Consider the following 25,331-nt stretch of genomic DNA (forward strand, 5'->3'; position numbering starts at 1 on the left):
AATCTGTATTTTAAATCTCAGCCTGAGATTCTAACAAGCTAATGTATAAATCTTAAAAAATTCAAACAATTGCTTTTGTAGAGCCAAAAGGGGATATTCTGTCAATTGTGTATTGCCATGATTTAATAAATGGACATTGGAGAAGAATTCCTACTGTTATAATATGGAGAAAACTTAAAATAACTACGATAAACTAGGGAAATTCAAATCGGAAAGCTTATTTTCTTTATTATATTTTATTAAAAACATGCATTCAAGTAAGTAGCCAAGAGGTTCATGATTTTTAAAAAGTTAAGCTTGCTATACGTGGCCTTTGTTTAAAAAAAAATCACTTTCTGTTCTGAACAACTGCCTTCTCTCTGATGATTCAAATCTTAGAAAAAGAACACAAATAGGACATGCAATTTTACATTTTAAAATAAATTCCTAAGATGGCTTCATGCCAGTTACAAGCACTATAAAACATAAAAAGACAAAGTAGAAAATAGCCCTACTAATTCGCACAACCAAGAATAAAATTCAACGTGGAAAGTGAAACCAAAAACTTAAAGGCTGGCTTAGGTTTAAAGCTGAAACAGTAAGTTAGTTCTGCCAAAAACGTTTGAACCAGACAAGGGGTAAAAATGAACATTTCCATAATACTTACAGCAAGCTGTTTGGGCAGGTTTTCTGCGATACGGGTTAATAATGTCTTGGAAGGCTTCTCTGAGCACAGCAAAACAAGGTTGACATTTCTATCTCCTCGGAGAAGTAATCCTTTTGCCAACACTCCCACTCGCAAAACTCCTTTTAAAGCTCTGCAGTAAAATCAAATTATATTATGTCTCTCTTCTCAACGAGAACCATGATAGTCTTTGACCACACAGAGTAAATTAAATAACTTTCTATACTATTAAATTTTCCATCAACTACAGTATAAACACATTCAATATTTGTAGAAGTACCTTTCATCTAGATAAGAAATATAAATAAATGAAGAGTTAAGTTATCATAGGGAGAACTGAAAAACAAAGAACATTAACACTTCTGTGTCACGTTTTACAAATTAGGATAAGAGTCATTTCTAATATCATACAAAAATATTTCCAAATAAAGGGAACATGAAAAGTTAATAGATCATAATGTAAAACTTGAAAGATGTTGCAAAAGCTTGGGTTTATTCAGGCTTTATGGTCAATGCACTAAGGAAAAAAGTTGATAAAACAAATACAATGTAGGACAGACGCAATCCTATATAATAAAAGGCTAATATGCAAATCGACAGACCAGCAGAATAACTGGATGCTATGACATGCACTGACCACCAGGGGGCAGACAGTCAATGCAGGAGTTGCCCCCTGGTGGTCAGTGTGCTCCCACAGGGGGAGCGCTGCTCAGCCAGAAGCCCTGAGCCGGGCTCATGGCTGGCAAGCACAGTGGCGGTGGCGGGAGCCTCTCCCGCCTCCGTGGCAGCACTAAGGATGTTCTACTGCCAGCTTAGGCCTCTCCCCATCAGTCAGACATCCCCTGAGGGCTCCCGGACTGCGAGAGGGTGCAGGCTGGGCTGAGAGACGTCCCCAAGGGCACGAATTTCATGCACCGGGCCTCTAGTAAGTAAATAAAAACTAATAGCATATGAATGCAATTAGAAAACTACAAAGGCAGCTTTGAACACAAACTCAAAATAGTTTTATATAAATTTAAACAAAACGTGTAAATTTAGAAGGCTGGAGATTGTATGGAATTGTGTATTTCTTGTTTTGGCAAAAAAGAGGTGACTACACCAGGCATCTAACACAAGCATGATAAGCATGTAGATCCACACCAGTTTTCAGTCTTTATAACTTTCATTTCAAGTATAAGTCCATGAAAGGAAAAGCAAAAATATACAAAGTAGATAACTCTGAAGACATACCTGTCTTTACCTCCCTCTTTCTTATCATCTCCTTCCTTGTTCTTGCTCTTCTCATGTTCAGACAAACTGTCTGAAACAAGTTTTAAAGCACGTTCAGTGATAGAAACAATTTTCTGAACTGCCTGTAATTCCTCTTCAGTTGGGTAAATGGTTGCATGTTTTGTCATTACATAACGGTCATCAGATGAGTCAGGACGTCGTAAAGGCTACAGAAAAAAAAATTACTTCATTTAAAAAATGTTTCCTGAGCAAAAGTAAATTATTATTTTTAAAATACACATATTTTCATCATATCTTTTCAATAACAAAGTCGATTATGCAAAATGTCCATTTAAAACTATCTTCTCCTTTTTTCTACTTCAGTAAAAACAAAAATGCAAACTATGGAAAGTTATACTACCTAGAATATGTAAGTATATACATGGCCTCAAAACAAAATTATAATACATGCCATCTCAAGTTACAATACTTTTTTTTATATATTTTTATTGATTTTAGAGAGGAAGGGAGAGGGATAGAGAGAAAGAAACATCAATGATGAGAATCATTGATCGGCTGCGTCCTGCACGCCCCCCACTGGGGATCGAGCCTGCAACCAAGGCATGTGCCCTTGGCCGGAATCGAACCTGGGACCCTTCAGTCCGCAGGCCGACACTCCATCCACTGAGCCAAACCGGCTAGGGCAAGTTACAATACTTTTTTACTCAACTTTAAAAACCAGTGATTCAGAATTCTTTTGCTTTTAATAAATGTTTTACTGTTGCTTATTCTGTGTAAAGACAAATGAAAAAGGTTAAAAAGGAGGAATTTGCTGTTTTCTTCCAAGTGCTCTCCAGAAAACAAAACAAGCAAAAAGACCCTCTTGTTTTCTGTAGTCTGAACACTTCTATGAAATGTTCCTCACCCCACCACCCATGTCTCTTCTTTTAGCTAGATTCCACAGAACACACACTCTGAGATTCAGATCTTTCCTCTAATTTTCCTAATTCATCAACTGTAGTGCTAATCTTGAACTAGTTATGTACTGCCCCTTATCCTGCACTCAATTCAGAAGTAGTAGTAGGTTTTAGATGGTCAGGATTAGAAAGAAAAAATATTCTAAACCACTGGTAAGGGAGAGATAATCAGTTCCTGCTGATCTCATCTAAACAACAAAGGCAAGACAATCTCTTATTTGGCAAAGAAGCTCTACTCCCATTTAGCTTACGTTGAAAGAAACGACTCAGAAATTCTATGAAGTTCCTTATACATAAAGACAGGTGCTAAGAACCTGTAATAAGGGGGGAGGGGGGAGGATTCTAAATCAGATGAATTTACATTGTGATTACGAGATTATTAAGTCTAAGAACTAGCTCCCCAAAACTGTTATCCTCCCATGCTGAACAAGTCCTATGTTTTCACCCCACATAAATGAAGTGGACACTCACTGCCGGCCCCTGTGGCTGAGGAGGCATGCCTGGTCGGACTCCGAGAAGGCCTAGCGGACCTGGGGGACCATGAGGATAGCCACCATCAGGCATTCGGCGGCGATCATCCCAATGATGTTGTTCTTCCTCCATTCTTCTCCAGTACATATCCTCTTCATAACGTCTGAAACACAGAGAGTGACATTACAAGCCTATAAGAAAATGACAACCAAGAACTTACATTAATGACATAAAAGGCTATTTAAAAACCCTAATCAGCCTTGCTAACACCTTTTCCCCTCTGATTTCCTTTATATGCTTTCATTTAGAAGTAATACAAGTGAATACAAATGAAAAGAAAAAATGAGAATACAAAGAGAAAGCAAAACAAAATTTCAGTCTAAAGTCAAAGTTGAAAGAACAAGCATCAGGAATCTCCGTTCCTTCCAACCTCGCTCTCTTCTCTTTAAGGGAGAAATTGTTAACTTAAATGCCTGCCTAACGGGTCCAGACCAATAATGTGTGTGAGTGAAAGATCCAAAGCAAACACTTAGGAATTTCTTCATGTATCCAAAGAAATATGCTCTCTCCTTTTATTTTTTATTTTTTTTCCTTAGAGAGAACCTCTTAAGACTACCTTTAATTTTTTCCTCTATGATACAGGTAGAAACAAAGACATTTCTCTACTATGAGGAACAACAATAGTATACGACAATGATAAATGGCAACTCACGTTCTGTCTCATTTTGGGGAATATTACAAGTAATGGAGACTATGGTAAAAGTAGAAAGTGCATGTTCTGGCTAGAGACAACAGTTGTGACTTAGCTCTTATTAATTATTGCCATAAGGTAATATATATAATTCCAAGGCCACCAGGATTTTAATGTTTTTAAAATTTCTTTGATGTTGGTCTTTAAGTGTTAGTTCAGATTTAAAAATACTATGTATACCAAATAAAACACCCATGGGCTGAACTTGGACTGTGGACAGCTAGTAGATAGTCTCTGCTTTAATGGTCAACACTTTCTAACTTCTTTTCATTATCTGATTCTCTTTCACTTCTATCCTCATTTTCAGCTTCAAACTAGGAAATCAGTAACTCCCAAGGGAAATCTAATTTTTATAACAATAAGCTTTTACTAAATTTTTTTTTAATACAGAACATAAGTAGTATGCTTCTCAAGTAGCACTGTAGAAATTACCAATTTTGTCAGATTGAGAATACAGTGCTTTTTAAGTCATCCAACTTAGGACCACACTTTCAATGTTATTTAGGCTTTGAGAGAGAAAAAATAAACAGTTTGAAGGCTCTCAATGCCAAATACTTTTATAATTAGCAACTAATCAGTTTTGAACAGTTATTACAAAAGATGTTTAAGTTAAATAAGGGCAGGGAACTTTATCCATTGTTTACCAATTCACACTCAATGCCAAATACTTCAGGCACATGGTAGGTGCTTAAGTAAATATGTATCAGTGCAGATAAAATAATTGCATAATACAGGAATAAAGAATTTCCAAAGCATGACAAAGGCAGAAACTTCATAAAGAATGTGACTTAGTCCTAGCCGGTTTGGCTCAGTGAATAGAGCGTCAGTCTGCGGACTGAAGAGTCCCTGGTTCAATTCCAGTCAAGGACACATGCCTGGGTTTCGGGCTCAATCCCCAGTAGGGGGTGTGCAAGAGGCAGCCAATCAATGATTCTCTCTCATCATTGTTTTTTCTCTCTCCCCCTCTCCCTTCCTCTCTGAAATCAATAAAAAATAAAAATAAAAGAATGTGACTTACTGGTAGATTTAAATATATTTTAAAAAATCAATACATAAATAAGAACTACTTAAAAGTAACATGTTAATAATGACTTAATATCTATAACGTAAGTGTCTATATGAATCAATAACAGGTAAGTAAAAAACTAAACAGGCAATTTACCACAGAAGAAATTAAGTGGTCAAGCATGAAATAAAAACTCAATTTGCCAGGCATACAAACAATTCAAATTGAAACACAAATGGCTTTCACATTTCACACTCTCATTGGCAGAGATTTTTTTTTTTTTGCAGAGATATTTTTTTAAAGAATCGTTTATTGATTTTTAGAGAGAGAGAAACATCGACGTGAGAGCGCAACATCCATCAGCTGCCTCCTGCACGCCTCCCTACTGGAGATCGACCCTGCAACCTGGGCATGTGCTCTGACTGGGAATCAAACTGGCAACCTCCTGGTGCACAAGACGACATCCAACCAACCGAGCCACCCCAGCCAGGGCTCGCTCATTGGCAGAGATTTTATTTTAATAAGTTCTAGCAGCAGATCTCAAAGTGTGATCCAAGAACCCCAGATGGCCCGAGACCCCTTTCAAGGAATCAATGACTTCAACATTACTTTCATAATAAGGTTAATACATTATTTTGCCTTTTCCATTTTCATTCTCTTATTTGTGTACAATGGAGTTATCCAGAGGCAAAATGTGGTAATCATGACATATTGAACATAGATGCAGATATGAGAATTATGCTGCCTTTTTTTAAGTCAGACATTAAAAAGATTTGCAAAAATGTAAAACAATGTCATTCTCATGATTCTGGGGAAGAATATAGTTATTTTATAGTTAATTTTCATCATATACTTATTAAATATATTTAATCTAATACTATAATTGTTGAATGTTATTTTAACTACATTTTAACTATAGTTTAAGTCATTTAAAAATTAAATTCATAAATATTTAAACTTTTCAGTTTTAATTTCTAACGCAGTAAATCTTGATATAACCCACTTAAGCAAAAACTCACTGAAGTCTTCACATATATTGAGCACAAAGAGTCCCGAGACAAAAAATTTAAGGACCACAATGTTATACTATCTAGTACAGGCCGAAGTATGGGTATCTTTAAATCAAACATTTCCATTTCTGGGATTTTATTATTAGCAACTAATCATGATTTATAGCCTCAAGGATGATCAATGTAATTTTAATAGGGAAATACTGGAAACAACCTAAATATCTAACAATATATAACTGGTTACACAGAATATTTTACCTCTGTACAAAAAAATACTATGCTGCCTTGGAAAAAAAAAATCCTGGTTTAATTTTTTTAAAAAAGTTGATATGTAGCATTGGCCTGTGAACCATCACGGTTCAATTCCCGGTCAGAGCACATGCCCGGGTTGGGGGCTCGATTCCCAGTAGGGCGCATGCAGGAGGCAGCTGATCCATGATTCTTTCTCATCACTGATGTTTCTATCTCCCCCTCTCCCTTCCTCTCTGAAATCAATAAAAATGTATTTTAAAAGGTTGATATGTAAATGGAAAAGTGTGTTATAAAATATGCATACATTATGCTTTTGTTCATATTTCTTGAAATTACATTTTAAAACTGGCCCACAAATACTCATTCATAGCAGCAGTATTCATTATAGTACAAAAGTAGAAACACAACTGTCCATCGATTGATGAACAAAATGTGATACAACCATAAAAAGAAATGAAGTACTGACATACACAATAATATGCATGAATCTTGAAATCATTTATGCTAAATGAAAGTAGCCAGACAAAAAAAATACCAACTATTGTATGATCCCATTTATATGAAATCTCCAGAACAGGCAAATCTCCAGAGACAGAAGTGTAGTAATTGTTGCCTACAGGTAGAGGGAGGGGTTGCTAAAGGTTTCGTGGTTTTTTGGGGAGGTGATGACAATGTTCTAAAGTTGACTGTGGTGATGACTGCATAACTGTAAATATATGTGAATTGTACCATTTAAAGATATATCACTTAAAACCAATAAAAATGAAGATCTCTCTGAATGAAATGTTTCTCATTTCTCCTTCCCTGTAGCCTCTAAACCAGCAGTTCTCAACCTGTGGGTCGTGACCCCTTTGGGGGTCGAACGACCCTTTCACAGGGGTCACCTAAGACCATCGGAAAACACATATACAATTACATATTGTTTTTGTGATTAATCACTATGCTTTAATTATGTTCAATTTGTAACAATGAAAATACATCCTGCATATCAGATATTTACATGACGATTCATAACAGTAGCAAAATTACAGTTATGAAGTAGCAACGAAAATAATTTTATGGTTGGGGGTCACCACAACATGAGGAACTGTATTAAAGGGTCGCGGCATTAGGAAGGTTGAGAACCACTGCTCTAAACTTTCTAGAATAAACTGCCTTCTTAAAAAACACACTGTTGTATTATAAAATGGCCACATTCCTATGACCCAGAACCAGCTTGTAATGCTGACGTCTCAGTAAGCCACAGGCCCTGCTGGGTGCTATGTGGTACCTGTGCCCTGGAAGAGTGTGGGCTCCCTCTACATCCTCTAAGTCACCCCAGAGGAGGGGGAAAAAAGATACCATGTTTTAAAAGTCCAGTACAGTTATGACTACAGATAGTCCTTGGGTTACATCGGACTCGACATACGTCGTTTCGTCGCCATCTCCCATTTATTTATTTAAAAAAAAAAAAAGTTCCGCCATTTCGATGTATGTACATATGTGCTTTATGTTTCTTATTTATTTACCACAAGTAAAGGTCAGGAATTGTTATCTTTCTTTTAAATTTTTTTTACTGTTTCACTTCATTAGTGCTGTGTCTGTGCTCCATGTGAGTGACGTAGATGCTTATGGAGGTGAGTCTGACTTATGGCGAAAATCGCGTTATGTCACACCGTAGGAACGGATCTCAGACGTAACCCGAGGACCTACTGTATTTTAAAATTACTAGCCACCAACATTGAAGAACAGATTAGGGGAAAAACTGAATTTCTGTTTTTGGCAGTAATTCCACACTTCTTGATTTTTTAAACGATTTGTAAATTGAAGCCTCCTATTAACTTGACAGTCACATCATTTGAAGAAATGAGAAGTTGTCGTTAGATGATAAATTTTAGGGAATCTAGGTTCTCCAAACCTCATTTGATGTTTCATTACAGCTAGTTGCTGTCAGTGAGGGTATACTTACATCTTAAATCCAGTGACTATTTGCATTCGAAGCCACAAAGATCTTTTGGTACAAGAGATCTTTGGACCAACTAGCTAAATAGAGGACCGAGACTATAGTGAAATTAAAACTATTTGTTACCCTTAATTTGCTTTTATTGCCTTTTAAGACTATCAGCCAAAGTGCAAGGTTTGCTCCAGCAATCAGTTCATCATTTAGATCAGGACCTCTACCTGACAGCAGGGAATGCTGGCAGATCTTGAAAATCAGTATCAAACACATGCCAACAAGAAACCCACTTCCTTTTTTGGTAACTTATTTGGGAAGGAGCACCTAACATGCAAACGCTGGAATAATCTCTTGCTACTCAGACATGTTAGGCAGCACTTATGATTCCTCATTTGTGAGAACTACCCTTCAATAAAACAAAAGGGGTGTGATGAGGTGGGAGCCCAGGCCACTTGGTTAAACATATTTTTAACAAATTAGAAAAGATGAAATGCTTTCTTATAAAACCATTAAGCATGGCTGAAGTATGAGGTATATGATCTGTATAGTATGTCCCATCAAAAATATTTATTACTAATGCTTTAAACTCCAGAGTAAACATTCATTTAAAATGGAGTTCACTGGCTCTAACCAGTTTGGCTCAGTGGATAGAGCATCGGCCTGCGGGGGGACTAAAAGGTCCCAAGTTCGATTCCGGTCAGGGGCCTGTACCTTGGTTGCAGGCACATCCCCAGTAGGGAATGTGCAGGAGGCAGCTGATCAATGTTTCTCTCTCATCGATGTTTCTAACTTTCTATCCCTCTCTCTTCCTCTTTGTAAAAAATCAATATATTAAAATAAATAAAATAAAATGGAGTTCACTGGGCAGATTTTCCCTTTAATATTAGATAGGAATATTCTTTATCATAAATTTAGGACACGGTTTTGTGAACTGGTAAAAAAACAAAAACAAATGTAAATATGTAAGAATGTTTATTTGTTGCACATAACTTTTTCGGTATAATATAAATGTATAAGTTACCTGTGGAAAAAACAAAAAACACTAAGATGTCTAGGCTCTACCAAATCTTATATTCAATATTTTTAGCATGTAGCCAAATGTTTTGCTTGTTTTAAACTGAGGCATTTATTTATAACATTAAACTATTTCTTCACATATTTAATACATGTAAGATACACTTAACCACATAATTCCTAATACCAAGGCAATAGTCAAATATTAGAATAGCCAATAACTTACTCTAATGCATTTCTTTTCTGCCCCTAGGACAGGGGTCCTCAAACTTTTTACACAGGGGTCCAGTTCACTGTCCCTCAGACCGTTGGAGGGCCGGACTATAGTTTAAAAAAAAACTATGAACAAATTCCTATGCACACTGCACATATCTTATTTTGAAGTAAAAAAACAAACCGGGAACAAATACAATATTTGTGTTTGCATGTGGCCCGCGGGCCGTAGTTTGAGGACCCCTGCCCTAGGATCTTCCTGAAAAGTGAAAATTAAAAGTACATGAAATAAATCTGGACTGCTTTGAATGGGAGTCACATACTTAGAATAGCCATTTTTTTTTAAGAAGGCTGAATCACTTATGCTACTAAAAGCTAAAGAAATTACCTCATTTCCATTCTCCAGCGCTCTTCTTCTTCTCGTCTCCGCCAATACTCCTCTTTCTGCATTTGCTTCCTCATTTTCTCTTCTTGAATCTTTCTTGCTCGAATACTGGGCTTTACTTCTACTTGCAAATCTGGATTGACTTTTTTCTGTTAATATAGACAAGACATTTCAAAAACTAGCACCCCCTTCCAACAATCTACACATACAATCCCACATATTCTTTCATCATAGAGATTTTTTAGTTACAAATTTCCTATTATATAAGAGTAAATTCAGCATATAAGTTGAATCAGAGGAAAGATTCAGAATACATTAATATTCGTTTTCTTCCCACCCCTAAAATTCTTAATTATTCCAAGTTTAAAATTATATACTTAGTATGTAAAAAGTACATGCCTTAGTGCTGACCAATAGAAGAGATCCTTAGGGGACGAATGAATATTTAACTTTCCTTTATTTTTTTGTAAATAGATGATTCTAAATGCCTAAGTGTGGAATTAAAAAGTTTCTTTTCATAAAAAAGTATTGCCCTTTAACAATTTAATTTTCACCACCACTGTGTTTAAAGGAGAAAACATGAATCTAATGCATTAGATTAGTCCAGCCTAAGTAAAAACTTTACATATAATATTTATATTTAACTTAATGCTTGAAGTGTTTTCAATGAAGAATTCCTCATCTCAAAATTCATTTTAGTGGGAATTCTACCAAGATAAAGTAGGTAAATGGAGACCTGACACTTCTTTCAAAACACTTTATTATGTGAAAAAATTATCTTTACATGATTACTTGATCCAAGCAATGTTATAATTTAGCTACAGTCACTGAGAATGATGAAATATGGTTATAATCTTCTTTCCTAAGTTTAACAAACTGATCAGTAAAAATCAAACATCTGAATCTAAGTGAGACATAATGTGCTAATCTTGGAGTGGGAATTCATGGACTCAGTGAGTTATGTTTAGAATCTTTATTTTACATTTAGAATGTTCCAAGCTGTTTTAAAAAAAAAAGAGAAAAAGTTGAAATTTTTACTCACTTTATATTGAAGTCTGTGTCTTCGCCCTTTTAAGTGCATTTCCTTAGCATTGGGATCATTAAAGCTGCACTCGCATAATTTACAATGGAATCGAATTACTTTTCCCTCATCGTTTCGTACCTTGATGCAGGGGGGAAAAAATCCAAGAGTTATAATGGAAATGTTACAGTTGAAGATTTCATTCATATGGCCTCCCAGATTCTCTGATAAAAAAAAATTGTGAAGAATTAAGAGGAAAAAACATAGGCAATGTCTAAAATTTTTTAAAAGGATGATCTATAAAAACAAACTGTTAGAATTTTCTAACTGTAGTGTTAGCATACAAGATGTTAGCATGTATTTGCTTTTGTAATTAACTGCAATTTTAATACTTTTATCTGTATGTAAACATTTAAAAACAATTAGATACCTTAAATTCTCTAATAAATAGTTACTGAATACCAGGTACTGTTATTGAAAATGAAGATAAAGATGATTAAAGATAAAGCTCAATGTAACTTCGTGGAAAATCAATGACAATTTTTTCTAACCGTACAACCAGTTAGGAAGACAAGTAGACTAAATCTTATTAAGAAGTTTATGATGAATACTATGTTCAAATTGTCAGGGCAAGCTTTAAAGACCGGCTTTGAATGCATCTATCTGAAGTTTGGAATTACTTTATTATCATTGGAAATTATGGCATTCTGGAGGCATACATTTTTTCAAATCTTACTCTTTTAAAATAAATTGTATGTGAACTACTGATAAACTGCATAACCTATTTTTCTACCTTGTAAACAAAGAACTCAACATAACTTGAGAGAAAAAGGATAAAGGAACAAATATTTACCAAAAATCTACAATATGCTAGGCACTTTATTTCATTCAATCTTCACAACTTTGTTAGGGAATAGCCAAATTTTATAGATGTAGACACTGAATTTCAGAGAACTTATATATGTTCTACAATAAAGAGTAAAGACTAGTGCTACATCACTCCATGTTAGTCTTTCTACTAACGGCAAATATTTATATCAAGACTCTCTGATGTTCCCTCACTCCTCTACTTACTGAGCTTACTTTTCGATAGAACAGGAATAATTTTCTAATCAGCTTGAAAAACCAAATAAACAGGATCTTTTAAATTAACAACCCTGCCCAGCCAGTGTGGCTCAGTGGACTGAACATCGACCCATGCACCAAGAGATCACTGGATCATTTCCTTGTCAGGGCACATGCACAGGTTTTGGGCTCTAACCCCAGTAGGGGATGTGCAGGAAGCAACTGATCAATGATTCTCTCTCATCTTTGATGTTTCTCTCTCTCTCTCCCTTCCTCTCTCTGAATGAATAAAAACATATTAAAATAAATAAATAAATAAAAAAGAAATGAACAACCTTAATTTTACACATGAAACTAAGTGATTGTTAGAAAAAAAAGTATTGGCTTTGTCAAAATTTTTGGTGCTCGCAATTTTTAAAATTTTTATGTTCAGGGCAGTTGAAAGATATAAGAATGTCTACCAAATAAATAGAGAGTTACTTTACTGTTTTAGCAGGGAAAGAAATAACAAAAATATTGTAATGTTACTTAGACAAGCTTAAAGGACATGCTTTTTAAAACCCTTAAAAAGACCCCTTTGATATTCCTTCACAAGTAACTTAAACCTAATGGACTATAATTTAATTTTACATGAAAAACACGCCTACAACAAAGCGACACCCTCTTCCCCTTTCCTCATCTCACAGCAATAGTGTTCTTGAATCAGTACCTCCTCCACGTAGTCATGGCCCACTGGCTGCACATCACTCTGCAGAGCAGCCAGAGAGGCAGGCGTGACTGGTTCTGACACTGTGTCTGGCTTCACTTCTGGGATCTGTACAGAAGGAACAGGAGTGCCTTTAACAGATTCTGTTCCTTTTAAGTCTTCTGTTTTATTTCCTGTTGATTGCAGCTTATTACCACCTAGAAACGCATAAGAGAATTACAGTAATTTTAACTTTCGTTTTTGTGTAAATGTGTAACCTGATACAACAAAAACTTCAGACAAAATTATCTTTTCTACCAAAAGTTAAACTCCTGCTTGTCACACAATGGATCAGAAATTTGAAGAACCACATAAACCACTTGGCTTCTTTACCCTATTGAAACACACATCTGGATTTTCCCCTTCTTCACCACCCACACTCAACACTCCTCTCTGTCCCCACTATGGTTCTCGTAACATCAAGTACCTAAAAGTAAACAGCAAGTGCCTGAAAAGCCTTATTCATACTGGTATCCCTAGTTCTTTGCCAATGGAACTGGGCACTGTCCTACATTCTGGTAATATAATAAGAATAAAACAATGTAGCTGCTTCTGAGGTGCCAACAATTAAGGGAAGAAACAACTAATTATAATACAATGTGATAAGGGCTGTACTAAGTATGAATAGAGTACTGTAGAATGCAAAGCAAAGAAACCACTACCCTTTAACCTGATCCAGTTAGAAAAGGCTTCACCAAGTGTGTGACACTTGAGCTGGGCTTTGAAAGAAGAGTAACGAGTATGAACTGGCCAGGCAGAAAGAAGAGAATAATGTCTAAACAAAAAGAATAGGATGTACAAAAAAGCACAACAACATCAAGTTAAAAAGACTGCAGTAAATTTAAGGAAGCTTCAGTATTCACTATGAATTACTACCTATGTAGAGATGATGGCCGATGATGAGGCAGGGGCCCGAATGGGAAAGGCCTTGATGACATAATTAAGGAACATAGAGGTTTTTTTCCCATACCAAGAGGAATGACACTGAAAGCTTCTAATCAGGAGTCTAATATAATTTGATATGTATTTTCACAAAATGACTTCGACAAGTGTTGGAGAGACTGGATGCAATAAGAGACAAAGCTCTGAGGAGCAGACTTTTTTTTTTAAAGGAGAGGGATCTGTTATATGTTTTTATTGATTTTTAGAGAGAGAAGGAAGAGGGCGAGAGACAGAAACATCAATGAGAGAGAAACATCATCAATGGGCTGCCTCCTACATGCCCCCCCACCCCCCCCACTGGGGAACAAGCCTGCAACTTGGACAAGTGCTCTGACCAGGAATCTAACCCGTGACCTCTTGGTTCCTGGGTCGACACTCAACCGCTGAGCCACACTGGCCGGCTGAGGAACAGACTTTGAAGGCCTAAAAACAAGGCAGTGGCTATGAAGATGACATTTTCTTGGGGGGTAGAAATATTGTAGTGATAGAAACAAAAGGACAGGTAAACAATTAGAGGAGGCAATAAATAGGAAAAAATGTCAGTGAAGTTTTCCCAGCAATTTTATGAGATCATTTCGTGTACTCTTGTAATAAGACAATGGGTAAGGAGACACTGGTAGGCATCGATAAAGCTGTTCAGATCATGACCAGGGATACCTAAAATATGGCTCTAGACTCAGATGGGGGTTTTGAGTTTGCCCAAAAGATTTTAAAGTTACTGTACACATTGGAATGGATGAGACCACTCATGAATACTGGATGAGAAGAGTAAGATGAGAACATAATCAGAATCTTAGGAACACCACCATCCAGTGAACATGAAGGCAGGAGAAACAATAAAGATACCTGAGAAAGGGGTGGGTAGACAGACAATAACTAGAGAGACAGAGACATATCTTAAGGTTTACGGTATAGCAGTCAACTAAGTCAAAAGTTAGAGAGGTCTACAGGATGAAACTGAAAACTGGCCACTGAATTTTGCAATTAGGTTTTTGGTGATTCTTGAAAGCAGTTTCAGAAAAGGGTAGAGTGGAAACACTAACTGACTGGAGACTGGATAAGAAGTATAGAAGATAGAATTAGTTTAGCAGCTTGAAAGGATAACCGGAATGGGAAAAGATCTTTTTTAAAATTTAAGACCATGAAAGATAAAGGTATACCTGCATGGCTGAAGGGAAGAGAGAAGAAACCATCAGAGGACTGACTAAAAATTCAAGAAAAAAATAGAGATATGTGATTAAACAAGGTCCCAGAGAAAAAGGGAGGAGGTGGGTACAAGACCATAAGCAGAAGGGTTAGTCCTGGACCGGAAGAGAAATGTTACTTTGATGGAGTTGGGAAGAACATAAAGAATCTTCAGTACTTGCCAACAAAGTTTATTTTGGGTGTAGATGTCTTCTTGGCAGCCATACTTGTAGGCACTGCTGACACTTTAGTGTTGGATGTGCTATTAAGAGACGAGTTTCCTGTAGCTGTAAGACCTTTCACTGAAGAAGTTGCAATTGATGAAGTATTCACAGTACAATTGCTTGCTGCAATGCTTGAAGGAGAGGCAGTCGGTTTTGTAACAGACACAGCTGTTGAAGAAGTAGCTTGGCTAACAACATTTGGTTCTGTTGAAGGAATGGGTTTACCAAGTTTTGTGTGTAATTTAACCACCTACAAAAAAATAAATAAAAGCACATTTATTTGTTGGAAACTCAGAATATAGATTTTCAAGTTCGTCTAAAAGAAATTATAAAATTAAAATACAAATGATATTTTTTGCTATATATTTTCATACACAAACTCATTATTTTCCAAATAACCTCTATGAAGCAGATAAGGAAACATATTCCACCTATTATCAGTGAGAAAACTAAGGCAGAGAGAGATGAAATGACTTGGCCACATGCATACCAACCTACGCTTAAGCATGACAAAAGGAGGAAAATAAACATACAATTTTCCAATTGATAGAATAAATGATCTAGTTCAATCTAAAGACAGGTTTCTAGTCTTCTTTTATATATATGTTAGCACATAAACAAGGCTTATCCCACAAAGTTCTGGAGCCACTTTTGCTTACACCGCTCCCCCCAGCTCCCTACTGAAAAGGTAAAAAACAACAACAGAGGAAGACAGAAGGCTGTGTGGGAAAAACACCTACTTTCTGATGCTTAGCACCACGAATGTGGGCAGCATATGCATCTGCTCCTGTACAAGACACATCGCAGAGCTCGCAGCGCAGCTGATTCTGAGTCCCACGAGCAGAGTTGCTGCTGCTGCTGGTATTTTGTGAGGCTTTCAATGCAGCTTCTTTTTTTTTATGTTTCTGTCCTTCTAAATGTTCTTTGTAAGTCTGTTTCAAACAAAAAGGATACATTTTGTTTTATTAATTTTCTAGATACAAAGTCATTTAAATTATTCAATTCTCAAATCTCTAATACTTATTTAAAAAATGAGCACCAAACAATTTTAAAAGCAATTTAAGAAAAGCATGTGGGACTCCCTACACACGTGATACAGCTGTGGTTCTCTGTACCTTATTCATCAAGAATACATTTGTCTAACACTTTGATTCACAAAGGACTTTCACACAGAGCCATAATACCAATAGAAGGTCACTGCTTTCAGTTTCAAGAATTTGTATCTTGCCCTAACTGGTTTGGCTCAGTGGACAGAGCGTCCGCCTGCGGACTGAAAGGTCCCAGGTTCAATTCCGGTCAAGGGCATGGACCTTGGTTGTGGGCACATCCCCAGTAGGGGGTGTGCAGGAGGCAGCTGATCGGTGTTTCTCTCTCATCGATGTTTCTAACTCTCTATCCCTCTCCCTTCCTCTCTGTAAAAATCAATCAAATATATTAAAAATAAATAAATAAATAAAAGAATTTGTATCGCCGAAACCGGTATGGCTCAGTGGATAGAGCGTCGGCCTGCGGACTGAAGGGTCCCAGGTTCGATTCCGGTCAAGGGCATGTACCTTGGTTGCGGGCACATCCCCAGTGGGAGATGTGCAGGAGGCAGCTGATCGATGTTTCTCTCTCATCGATGTTTCTAACTCTCTATCTCTCTCCCTTCCTCTCTGTAAAAAATCAATAAAATATATTTAAAAAAAAAAAAAAAAAAAAAGAATTTGTATCTTGCTCTGGCTGGGTAGCTCAGTTGGTTAGAGCATCATCTCCAGGCACCAAGGTTTCGGGTTGGATCCCAGTGAGAGCACATGCAGGAATCACCCAATGAGTGCATGGATGGGTGGGACAACAAATCCACCTCTCTCTCAAAAATCAATCAATAAATAAAAAGTTAAAGAACAAACAAAAAAAGGATGTGTCTTTTATTGGTTATGTATAATGTTGAATAAAGAATACTAGACAGTGGTCATTATAGTAAAATTATACATTAAAAACTGTCTTGAATGCAGACAATTAAGAATGCAGATTTATTAAAATGAGAGGAAGTAAATATGGATTGCTGGTTAGTTTGTTTGTTCTTGAGTGGGGCCCAATAGTTACTCTTACATATTTTATTTTTAGAATTGTTTTTAAGACAGACAAAAATTACCATAAAATTATATATTTATCATAGAATTTCCAAGCTGGATGGAACTTTAGAGATTACCCAAAATAATGACTTTCTAATTTTCAAACAAGAGAATCCTTTCTATAAATAATAGTATGCACAAGTAAGGAAAATTGCTGTTTTTGAAATGAAGGAGAGATCTAAGACTCAGCCATTTGATTCTTCTCTAGTCTGTGGCAGCCTGAAGGGTTCTGTGAAGCAAGTAAAGCCTCAATTATTTAAGACAAGTTCCTATTATAGAAGTAAAGACATAAAAGCCCAAAGAAGTTAAGGGCTCTGACTTGCCCAAGGCCACAGTAAGTGACAGAGCCAGGACTGAAACCATGGACCCTTAATCCTGAACCAATGACTCTCCCTCCTTATGTTCACACCTACACTCTCATAATCTCAATATTTTTCTCTAAGGCTCATTTCATTAACCCCTTAAGGCACTGCATCTGACTTGTACAAGTACCCTTGGCCTGTTCTTGTGTAACCATTCAGATACTCCAAATCAATGGTCAGCCATATGTATACTCATTCCAAATATTGTTGTTAACCCACCACCCTAGAGTCATGTTCTATCCTTTCATATGGGTGCCACAGATTCAGTAAATCTCTTAGGTTTACATTTGTCACTCATAGCATCATCCTCTCTACAACACCATCATAGAGTAGGATACACTCCTCGAATACTAAGACCAACATCCTTGCTCCCTTTCATGTTTAATCCTGGTCACTGTAAATATTCTTTATCTATCCCTTCTCCTCCAACCATGCAATCACAATGAGACCATTTCCTATCGCACTCAAAATAGAGTGAAAAAGGTTTTATGTAACTAGCCACACATTAAAATATTCCCTAATTTGATGTCAGTAATTCAAGGAATGCTGGTAACTTAAAAAGTAACGTATACAGATGGGGCAGCGGTGAGAGACAGAAGAAATAATTAGAGTCAAAATCTGGTCTCAATCAAATAATATACTTATTACCTGCCAAATGGCTTTTCAAATTTTTAAATAAAAACTAGACACTCTGCCCTGGCTGGTTTGGCTCAGTGGATAGAGTGTCGGCCTGTGGACCGAAGGGTCCCAGATTCGATTCCATTCAAGGGCACATGCCTGGGTTGTGGGCTCGATCCCCAGTGGGGGGAGGGGGGGGCAGGAGGCAGCCAATGATTCTCTCTCATCATTTCTCGCTCGCTCTCTCTCTCTCTCTCCCCTCCTTCCTCTCTGAAAAAAACATAACAAACAAAAAACTAGACACTCTTAAGGAAAGTATCCTATCTAATAAAAGGATAATATGCAAATTAACCATCACTCCATCACAAAGATGGTGGCGCCCATAGCCACAAGATGGCGGTGCCCAGTCCTCTCAGCCCCGCCAGAGTCCCCCAGTCCCAGGGGGGGCAGCCGCTGAGAGCGGGCAGCGTGAGTGGCCTGGTGGAATGCTTGCTTCGTCGCCACGGCAACAAGGCAAGCGTTCCACACCCAGCCGCGGATGGGCCTCTGGGCCGCAGAGAGCCTCTGGGCAGCAGGCACGGAGCGGCCAGGCCCCACAGAGAGCTACTGGCGCATGGATTTGTGCGCAAGGCTACTAGTTAACAAATAAAGTTGGGGAGTTGTACTAATTAGACTCATGCCTAAATCACATATTTTAAGGTGTAGCAACCAGAATAAAAGACCAAAAAATGGGGGGGAGGAGGGAATAAAGGTTCTGCATGCTACATTAGTCAGTATTTTTGAAAAATTCACTTCCCTACACCTTTCTTGTTTCCTGAATTCCTACCCTCATGGAGAAGATTATATAGAAATAAGCAATACCTTATAAAGCAAATATAAAAGTCAGTCTTATTAGAAGCATCCCAAGAATTGTAGATTATTAAAAGAATTTTTTTTTAATTCCAGAAACACAATTTTTCCTGCTAGTTATAGGCTCCAAAAACTAATACATTTGACAAAGTTCTTTCATCTTTAATGTAAGTGTGTAAACAATTATCTTTATGATCATCCTTTTTCAGCTGTAAAATTCTATATATACACTCATATACAGACCTTGAAGAAGAGATAGGAAAATCAAAAATTTTGTATAAAGTCTTTTAAAAGCAAGTTATAAATGCTAAAAAAGAAATAAAAATTCAATCTTTCCCCCAAAACCCAATTAAGTCAAATATAAAACTTTTAAGCTAAATTTAAGGTTTACTTAAAGAGCAAAGTATTCTTCTTAAATAAAAAAAGCTCAATATGCCCATTTTACATTTACATTCATAATCATTTTTACAGGTTTTAAAAAAAATTATCTTTATTGTTGAAAGTATTACATACGTCCTACTTTTTTCCCCATTAACCCCCTCCACCTGGTACCCACCCGCCCTACGGTTTTTTCTTAATAGAATTCTTATGTCTTAATACAAATACCTTTTCAAAAATGGCCATTTAATGAACTATGTGTATTAGCTAAACTCAGAGAAGAAACTGGAAACCTTCTTTGTAAACACGAGTTATAATATCAACCATATTTAACTGTTAAAAAATAACCACTGAAGACTTGTGGTAAAACATACAACATAAGTACCTGTGGTCCAGCACAGCTGATCTTACAAACATCGCAATAGTGAATCTGGGGTGGTTTGGGAGGCTGTTTTGGTTTCAGTTGCTTATTTTGGAATGGTGCTTTTTTAGTAAAGGTGGTCCCTGTCCAGGCAGCTGTGGCAGCAGCAGCAGCAGCTGCTGCCGCTGCCTGCTTCTGTTGCTGCTGCTGCTGTTGGTAGTAGGAGGATGCAGCTGAATACACTGCTGCTTCATAACCTGAATAAGATGTACCTTACAAACAAAGTAAAACAAAGATTTTGTTACATAATTATACAAGGCCAAGCTGAATGTTACAAATTTAAATCCCATAAATTCTGTTAATAACGGTAGGTTTACACATGCATATTTACAAATAATGTATCCTTCTTGAAAAACAAACCTAGAAAACATTTATCCTCCTTTTATATATAAGTCAATCAACAAGTATTTACTCAACACCTACCGGGTGTTGGGGAATAGAAAGAATGTGTAAGGTATAAGATTTGGTCCTTGTCTTAAAGAAGCTTGTAGTTCAGTTGGAGGAATGTGACAGAACATTTGGTAACCTATGTGGCTACAGAACTGGTTACTATTTCACTGTAAGAGTGAAAGGTAGATGAAAGGTAACAGGCCCACAGATTACTTGGTTAATTACAAAAGGAAAGGGGTATTTTTACAAAGGAGAGATTTGGCAGTCACTACTGTGGAGAGCGGCCACAGTGTTTGGACAGGTTCAAGCCTCGGGCTAATGAGAGGGCACAGTCCTCCCATGGCCATGTGCAAGTCCCAGCTTGGAGGGCAGAGCCCTCCCAGCACAATTATAGCCAACAGCTATCGTTGTAAGCTTGAACCTATGGTCCGAACCCGTGATCACATGTTTCTGAGTGATGTGGGCTTGATAGAGTTCAGGTGCATGTAATTGAGTAGGATCGAAACCCACGAGAATGCTGTAAACATCTTGACCACGCCCTTACTTTGCCTCGTGGAATCTGCTATAAAATAAAGACTCGGCTTGTAGTCTGTGGCCCTGTCGCTAGCTCTCCATCAGAGAGGACAGCGTCCCACCCAGAACCAGCTTTCTTCTCTTGTCTGTCTTTTCTCCATCCTTCACCGCCCCCTCTCAGGGTCACTGAACCTGGCTGAGCTGGCGCGGTACATAAGGCGCCCAATGTGGGGCTGAGTATGCCATGGCCGTGCCGGCTCGCCACACACCACTTGAACCAGTGATTTATACTTGGTATCATCAATAAAGCATAAATGGACATTATTTACTATGTGCTCCTGATATGATGAAATGGGAAGTTTGTTTTGTTTTATTGGCTAAAAAGCTGCCAGAAACTAAGCATAAAGAAATCAGATAAATCCAGATTCTACAACTGGCCTAACTCTTTAAGACAGTGGTTCCCAAACTTATTTGGCCTACCGCCCCCTTTCCAGAAAAATTACTCAGCCCCTGGAAATTAATTTTTTTTTAATTTTAATAGCAGTTACTCATCGCCCCCAAATGCACCTGTGGCCATCACCGCCCCCCTGGATCGCTGCAGCACCTACCAGGGGGCGGTAGCGCCCACTTTGGGAATCACTGCTTTTAAGACATGGGTTACCAACCTTTTGGACCTCACGGACCAGTGGTCCGCCGACCACCGGTTGGTGACCGCTGCTTTAAGAAATGTCAAGGTCATGAGAGAGAAGATAAAAATAGGGGATTATTCTACATTAAAATAAAACACCCTCTAACAACACATGACAACCAAACACAATGCATGATCCTTGATTGGACCCTGAATTTAAAACAAAGCACAAGCACACAGAAAGCCCAGCCATAAGATACATTTGTGAGAAACTAGAGAAATTTATTAGATAATCCATGTTCAAATCCTTTTTCTGACACGTGCAATGTGGCTATTTAAAAGAAAGCCCTTAGTCTTAGGAAATACATGCTGAAAAATCTGGGCAAAACACCATGTCATCTTCCATCTGCAACTTTTATACCAGTGTATTTCTGAACCATTTGAAAATATGTATTTTAGAGGAGAGATAAAGTAATTATGACAAAATATTAATAAATCGGTGAATCTAGGTAAATGGTATACGAACATCTGAACTATTATTTCAACTTTTCTGCAGAAAGAAACTTTTCTAAAATAAAAAGCTAGTGAATAACATTAACCAAAGGAATGATAGCTATATCTTCATATTTAGTGACATGAAAAGACATTCACAATAAGAAAGTAGTTTACACAATAGTATGTATAAGACAAATTCTTTTTTATAAAGAAATCATGAGGTTTAGGTATGTATATTCCCATGGAAGAAAAGTATACGCAGTAAAATGTTAATGACAGTTAGTGTCTAGGAGTAGGTGTCCAGTGATTTAATTTTGTCTTTTTATCTATAGTTTCTAGTTTTAAAATAATGATGTATTACTAATCCTATATAATAAAGATGTAATATGCTGTGAAGCGTAACGACCGGCCGTAATGACAGGATCACGGATCAGCAGGAGGGTGGGGCAGCGAGCTACAAGCGGGCGATGGAGAGCTACAGGAGGGGGCAGGGCAGCAAGCTATAGGGGGGTGGCGGGGGGGGGGGGGGAGCTACAGGAGGGTGGGGCAGTGGGCAGAGAGCTACTGGAGAGCGGCAGCGAGCTACTGATGCACGGATTCGTGCACAGGGCTACTAGTGTAATATAAAGAAAAGGATACCATCATACTCCGTATTCTGAAGAAAATGTGAACCTTTAAAAAGCAACTCTCCACTCCTATTTCATTGGAATAACTCCAGTACAGTTCTAACTGGTTAATCAGATACAGAGAGGCAGGAAAGCTCTATCTGGGAAGTCCTAAATGACAGATCTGGGAGTAATCACATCTCCTCACTCCAGCTCACTTCCACAGGACTGTCATAGTGAACTTAAACTCTGCTCCCATTGCTCCTTTCATAAGATCTCCTCTTGGCACCCTTTCTACCCACAAGATAAAGACAGACTCCACAGCCCTAGCCAGTGTGCTCAGTGGTAGAGTGTTGGCCTATGCACCAAAGGCTCAGGCTTCAATTTCAGTCAAGGGCATGTACCTCAGCTGCAGGTTTGTTCCTGGGCCCCGGTGGAGGCGTGTGCAGGAGGCAACCAATCGATTTGTCTCTCTCATGACGATGTATTTTTTTCTCTCTCTCCCCCTCCCTCCCTCTCTTTCACTCTCTGAAAAGCAATGGAAAAAATATCCTCGGGTGAGGATTAACAACAACAAAAAGACACTATAGCAGAGCCTACAAGGCTTTTTCACACTGACATTTCCAGCCTCTTCTCCTGGTATTATCCCATATATCTTGTGTTCCAGGCACAATGAACTCTCATTCCGCAATACTCTACGCCTGCCTAATTCCCACTGTATCCCTACCAACATAGCATTTGGCATAGAGTAAGAGACCAAAAAAATCTCTTAAGAAATTAAATAGTTAATTCAGTAGCTAGGATTCTAACACAAAGTATCAAGAGGTAAGAACTGAAATTACCAATGTCACCTTAAATCCTCTACAGAACAAAATAGGGTATTAAGGAATAAATAAAATGCAAAACAATAAACCATACAGTAGTACCAGAAGATTAAGTGTCTACAAAAAAGTAATGTGTGACTTTAATTACTGAAATACTGAGGTTACCTCAGCCAGAAATTAGCAAGAGCACTAGACATAGCAAGGTTTCAGTAATTATAGTTCTCTAAGAAAAATATATGATTATTTAAGGAAAATGAAACTACTCTGTCCTTCTGAGGTGTGTTATATAACCATTATCTTATGAATGTTTACAAGTGTTAACCAGTATTGTCAAGATTACTTCTTCCTGATAATAAATATGAAATACTAGCTCCTTGGGGGCTGAAATAAAGAATATAACTTGTCAGCAATATTCCTTTAACTTTTCAAACTCATTTGGAAAAGTCAGAAAGAGAATAGAATACTACTAGTAGAATACTGTTATTTTTTCTAATTGCAATGCTAGGCCCAGGACTCATGACTAGCTTTCAAATGTCCAAAGAGCATTAATGTCCTGCTAAAATCTTCCTGGCTTTAAAAAAAACAAACACACAAGCAAACCATACAACTTAGAAAGTCTTTCTAGTTTCTTGATTTATTTAAACACTTTTTATCAGCTTACCAGAATAAGTGACTGCCGTGGTACTGTAAGTAGCACTCTGGGTGTAGGATGGCACCACAGTAGCTGCAGCTGCTACTGGCTGTACGGTGGAAGATACAGGATAAATGGAGAAAGTAGTGGTAGCTGGACTCGGTGTCGCTGGTTTTATGGCTGTCACTTGTCGAGTTTGCTGGGCTTGTGTATACTGAGTTGCACCTTGGCTATAACCTGCTTTGGGGGCTAAATTAAAAAAGAGATATCAGAAAATTAGAAGGGTAAACCACTTATAATATTCAACTTACTGTGGTGGTCTGGAGCCAAACCCACAGTATCTCCAAGGTATGCCTGTAGTTACTATACCAACATCTTGGAAAACTAGAGAAAGTAGGTTAAATGTTAACTGTAAATTAGATGCCAGTAATTTCTTCTTGGCAAAAGGGGTGAAATTCTTATTACCAATTGAACAAAATATAACATCTATATAAATTACTATCCCATCCCAGATGCTTTCCATATATTTCCAAAATAATATTTTGTAAAAATTTACAACTAACTGAAATAGCAGTACTACTTAAAACAGGTATTAATAAATAAAGTTTTTGAAAAACGTGTGTGTTTTTAGGCTAGCCTACTTGAAAGTTAGGCTTAATACTGGGAACAGAAGAGAGAGGACCTCAAAGTACATATTTCAATTCACAGTAAAAATTTCAATGTTTAATTATATGGGACTTGTTTATATATCAGCCATCACACTTCATTGACTTTTCCATAATTCCAACTCACAAGGTGCTAACCATTCTTCCAATGCAATAGCTTGAGTGCAGCTACTCTTAAATGGCTACCACTAATGTCTCTGCTAAACTTTCTGCTGCCTTTGACCATATTCAAAACAAATCTTATGAGCTTTAGTACTAATCAATAATTTAATAATTAGTCACTAATTAATGATCACCAAAGCATACAAATGTCATTTCTAAGAAAGCCCAAATACCACCGGGGCAAACTCATTTTATGCTCAATTACCAAAAGGTAGCTTAAGTAAATAGCACCTAAGAGCATAAAATTATCTAGAGAGAGGAAGGGGGAAAGAAAGAGAGACAGAGAAAGAGCAAGAGAAAGAGCACGCGAGCATCGATTGGCTGCCTCCCACATGCACCCCGACTAGAGATGGAACCTGTAACCTGGGTATGTGCCCTGATCAGGAATCAAATCCACCATCTTTGGTGTCAGGATGACGCTCCAATCAATTGAGCCATACCGTCCAGGGCAAGAGTTTAGAAAACTAAAACTGTGTAGTTAATGTCAGCACTTACACTAAATCAAGGTCTTTTGACTCTCAGGCAACTCAATACTTTTAAGCACAATCTAATTTTGATAATTAACCAGGAAATTCACAATAGACTGCTGTACCTGCAAATCAGAGA

General features: G+C 37.5%; 1 protein-coding gene across 5 annotated transcripts in view; it reads right to left on the minus strand.

The window, feature by feature from the left end:
- ZFR (zinc finger RNA binding protein) overlaps positions 1–25,331 on the minus strand; it is a 53,833-nt gene that overhangs the window by 23,520 nt on the left and 4,982 nt on the right. For all 5 annotated transcript variants that reach the window (XR_002826277.1, XR_002826276.1, XM_023744179.1 and 2 more), the window contains exons 4-13: positions 23,929–24,147; positions 19,777–20,024; positions 15,811–16,002; positions 15,029–15,320; positions 12,684–12,877; positions 10,931–11,050; positions 9,892–10,037; positions 3,322–3,484; positions 1,895–2,100; positions 647–797 (exon numbers count right to left, since the gene is read on the minus strand). Coding sequence is in view for 3 of the 5 variants with exons in the window: in XM_023744179.1 (XP_023599947.1) it covers positions 647–797; positions 1,895–2,100; positions 3,322–3,484; positions 9,892–10,037; positions 10,931–11,050; positions 12,684–12,877; positions 15,029–15,320; positions 15,811–16,002; positions 19,777–20,024; positions 23,929–24,147 (1,931 nt within the window). In the remaining 2 variants the exon portion in view is untranslated. The remainder of the gene's footprint in view (positions 1–646; positions 798–1,894; positions 2,101–3,321; positions 3,485–9,891; positions 10,038–10,930; positions 11,051–12,683; positions 12,878–15,028; positions 15,321–15,810; positions 16,003–19,776; positions 20,025–23,928; positions 24,148–25,331) is intronic.

Source organism: Myotis lucifugus, unplaced genomic scaffold (assembly GCF_000147115.1).
Source record: "Myotis lucifugus unplaced genomic scaffold, Myoluc2.0 scaffold_434, whole genome shotgun sequence".
Lineage (NCBI taxonomy): Eukaryota > Metazoa > Chordata > Mammalia > Chiroptera > Vespertilionidae > Myotis > Myotis lucifugus.